A 3,897-nucleotide genomic window follows, 5' to 3' on the forward strand; every position below is an offset into this window, starting at 1 on the left:
CGCAGGCCCGGCCGGCCCCGGGCGCGGCCCCCGGCCGCTACCTGAGCTACTTCCGCTGGCGGGACACGCTGCGGCCGCGCACCTTCAGCTGGGCTCTGGCTTTCTGCAAGGCCTGCTGGCGGCTGCAGGAGGAGACCCGCTACCTGACCGTGCCCAGCATAGCTTCCTGGTTCACGTGAGGCCGCAGGCCTGGGCCGGTGCTGGGGGTGCCTCACCTGCTGGGGACCTCACCTGCTGGGGACCTCACCCGCTGGGGATCTCACCTGCTGGGGACTTCACCTACTGGGGACCTCCCCTCCTGGGGACCTCACCTCCTGGGGATCTCGCCTGTCTGGGGACTTCACCTACTGGGGACCTCACTCGCTGGGGACCTCACCCGCTGGGGACCTCACCCGCTGGGGATCTCACCTGCTGGGGACTTCACCTACTGGGGACCTCCCCTCCTGGGGACCTCACCTCCTGGGGATCTCGCCTGTCTGGGGACATCCCCTCCTGGGGACCTCCCCTACTGGGGACCTCCCCTGCAGGGGACCTCAGATGCCTGGGGACCTCACCTCCTGGGGACCTCATCTGTCTGGAGATCTCACCTGCTAAAGACCTCCCCTCCTAAAGACCTCACCTGCTGGGGATCTCACCTGTCTGGGGACCTCACCCCCTGGGAACCTCACCCACTGGGGACCTCACCCCCTGGGGACCTTACCTGCTGGGGATCTCACCTGTCTGGGGACCTCACCTACTGGGGACCTAACCTATCTGAAGACCTCACCTGCTGAAGACCTCACCTGCTGAAGACCTCACCTGTCTAGGGACTTCACCTGTCTGGGGACCTCACCTCCTGGGGACCTCACCTACTTGACCTCAGCTGCTGGGGACCTTAGATGCCAGGAAGCTTGGATTTGAAGAGTCTCACCTGTTGGGAACCAGCAGTTAGCGTAATGGCTATGTCGTTGGATTCCCACGTAGTTGACCACAGTTTGTGTCCTGGACCCGGTGGCTTAGAACTCACGCCAGGCGCGTGTGCGTGCATGCCCAAGGTCCTGAGAGGAGAATGGAAGAGAAGGGATGGCAGCGTGGCCATCCCCCCGGGGGGTGATTTCTCGCTTTCTGTCTATGTCTCTGTCTGTCTGGTGAGCGCACGTGCCCTATAGCAAAAACCTCTCAAAAAAGAAAAAAAGAGTCTCACCTGCCAGACACCTTGACTGCTGGAACCTCTCCTACTCAGCCCTGGGGACCTGGCTCCTTCGAGGTCCCAACCACCGGGACGGTTCTGGGTTGGCTGTGATTCTTAGGCTGTCAGCCGCCCGTGGGGGGCACAGACCACGTGGTCACCGTTCTCCAGGTGGGCCCGGCACGAGGAAAGCCCTCGTCCCCACTCTAGAATAGAGGTTCTCACCCCGGGCAGTCTGCCCTCAGGGGACACGCGGCAGTGTTCGGAGACCTCCAGTTGTCACAGGGGGGGCAGTGGCTGACGTCTCTGAGCGGGTGGTGGCCAGGGGAATGCTATGCACCCCATAAATCCCAGGGCGGCCCCCACAAGTGATCAGCCCAAACGAGAGGTAGGAAAATCATTCTAGACCTTTCTGTGGCCCTCGAGGTCAGGGCCCTTGGGCGTGTGTTCAGAGGCGTGTGGGGTGTCTCTCCTCCAGCCAGCCCCCTGGGGGTGGGCTCCCGGGTGAAATGTAAGGGGCAGGGCAGACAGTGGGGACCAGGCTGTCTGGGCTGGGACAAGGTGCCCTCCTGTGCCCAGCGCACAGGGCAGGGTGGACTGGGGGTGTAAGCAGAGGTGTCTCCCACCCCCAAGAGGGAGGGCACGTGAAGCTGTGTCATGTCAGTTGGGTGTGTGCAGGGCTGGGGGTCAGTGTGCATGGCTGGCACACACCCATCACTGGAAGTGACGATGGGGTCGTGACAGTGTGTGCACCTGCGGCGCCATGCCGTGTGGCCACGTGTGTCTGTGCGCAGTGGCTATGTGAGCCGAGACCAAGCGTGTGGCCCCAGGAGTGTGTCTGAGTGTGGGACAGTGACAGGCCCTCTCTGAGTGCCATCCTGCGTGTGAGAGCCCGGGCCGAGGGTCCTGTGTGTGCACGTGGCTGTGACCCCAGCTCCCTCGGGTGGCGTGCACTGCTAGGAACCCCAGTCCCGGGGGCCTGTGGGGACTGCTGTTTACGCTTCAATTCTCCGGCGGGCTGGGCCAGTGCCCTGTGGTGGGGATGTCGGCGTCGAGTGGGAGACAGGAGGCAGAGGTCTGGGGGGGAGGGGGCTGGGGACAGTGCATGCAGGCTCACGTGCAGACGCACGAGGGGTACTCCGGGGGCCACCGACGTGGGCTGGAAGGCCAGTGTCCCGGACAACTGCGCTCCTGAGCCGTTAGGGATGGGGAAACTGAGGCTCTGAACAACCACCACTTCCGCTCCCGCAGCGCCTGGGGACCCCAGCTTCCCCCCCACGGCAGGGCTGAGTCAGCCCAAACCGTGGAGAAACCTCTGCCACCTCAAACCTCAGAGGGAGACAACTGGGGCAGCAGGCGGGGACCCCAGCCAGCCCCGGCCTGAAACTGCCTTTCAGGGAGACCACCCACAGGCTGGTGCCTGCCGAGGAGCCCCGCTTGCAGGGCCCCAGGAAGTCCTGCCTGTTAGCTGCAGCTGGTTCCGGGGAGCAGGGAGCTGGGGATGTTCCCGGGGCTGAGTGACCCTTCCCGATGGGAGGGGGACTGAGTGTGGGGGAGGACTCGGTGGTTAGAGGGTGGTCCTGAGCCGGACTGTGCTGGACTGTGCCGGTAGAGGGGAAGGGGCCCAGCCTAGGGATGAGGGAGGCGGGGAAGGACTATGCCCTAGGACGCCCATCTGGGGAAAGAAGAGTGAACCCCGCCCTTGAGAGCCCCCAGTCTGGGGTGTGGAGGAAGGAAGGGGAGAGGGGACTTCGCCTACAGAGAAGCTGTCTGGGGGAGGGGAAAGCGGTACTCTCAAGACACCCCAGTTTTAGGGGCAGGAGGGGAGGGTCCCCTCTGGCCTGTGGGTGCCAGCCCTGGGCTTGCAGCGCCCCCTCCCCAGCTCTCCTCCGACCGTGGGACCCGCAGACTCTCCCCGCGGTCTGGGAACCAAACACCCCGCTCGTCGGGGGCCTGCCAAGCATCAAGGTGACACCGCGGGCAAATCTAAACACCGCGCCGGGTTTTTTCCATCCTCTGCAGGGACTCATCGTAAATCCCCCCTTGAGGCCCGGCCAGGGCGTTTATGGGCCCAGGACCCAGGGGACTCGGTGCTGCCCCAGCAGGCGCCGGCTTCGGGCTGGACAGCGTTGGCACTCAACCCAGACCTGTCCCCGCCAGGAGGTGGGAAGCCGCGGGTATTTTTAGTCAGCGGACTGGCCGTTCGCAGAGGGGGCTTGGGGCCACCTGGACCTCAGTCTCGTCGTCGCTGTGGCTTCGCCATCCTCCACCAATCCCAACGCGCCCCGAAGCAGGTGCACCCAAGTTCTTACTCGTGGTGGGGATGCCCCAGGGAGGTGCAAAGGGGCCAGCAGGCAGGTGGGAGGGCCCCGGCGCACAAGCCCACGCCCACCCGCGTTCCTTTCTGTACCCCGCAAACGGCCTCTGCACAGGGGAGCTTCCTGCTCCCTGACAGCGTCCTGCCCACCCACCATCAGCGCAAACTACGAGCCGGGCGCGATTTCCCACACTTTATATCGATACAGTTATCGCGAGAGTCCTGTGTTCTCGACGGGATCTTCTGCGCATGGGCAGTCTGTGACGGGGCAGGCCCGGCAGGACGGTGCGCGCCGTCGGGGCGGGGGGCGTGGCTGCCGCCTGGCCGGGCCCGGTGAGGTAGGGTCACACGCAGGCGCACTCGCTCGCCGACAGCTCGCGCACCGTGTGGTAGCGACTGTGGCCGTACAGGA

General features: G+C 64.9%; 2 protein-coding genes across 2 annotated transcripts in view; one reads left to right on the forward strand and one right to left on the reverse strand.

Moving 5' to 3' along the window:
• Positions 1–331, forward strand: part of LOC102475117 (alpha-(1,3)-fucosyltransferase 5) — a 3,887-nt gene extending 3,556 nt beyond the window's left edge. The window contains exon 4 of the mRNA XM_006170292.2: positions 6–331. Coding sequence (XP_006170354.1) covers positions 6–179 — 174 coding nt within the window. The 3' untranslated portion in view covers positions 180–331. The remainder of the gene's footprint in view (positions 1–5) is intronic.
• Positions 332–3,829: 3,498 nt separating this feature from the next.
• Positions 3,830–3,897, reverse strand: part of NRTN (neurturin) — a 3,158-nt gene continuing 3,090 nt past the window's right edge. The window contains exon 3 of the mRNA XM_006170293.3: positions 3,830–3,881. Within this exon, the coding sequence (XP_006170355.1) occupies positions 3,830–3,881 (52 nt within the window). The remainder of the gene's footprint in view (positions 3,882–3,897) is intronic.

Source organism: Tupaia chinensis, unplaced genomic scaffold (genome assembly GCF_000334495.1).
Source record: "Tupaia chinensis unplaced genomic scaffold, TupChi_1.0 Scaffold148210_1, whole genome shotgun sequence".
Lineage (NCBI taxonomy): Eukaryota > Metazoa > Chordata > Mammalia > Scandentia > Tupaiidae > Tupaia > Tupaia belangeri.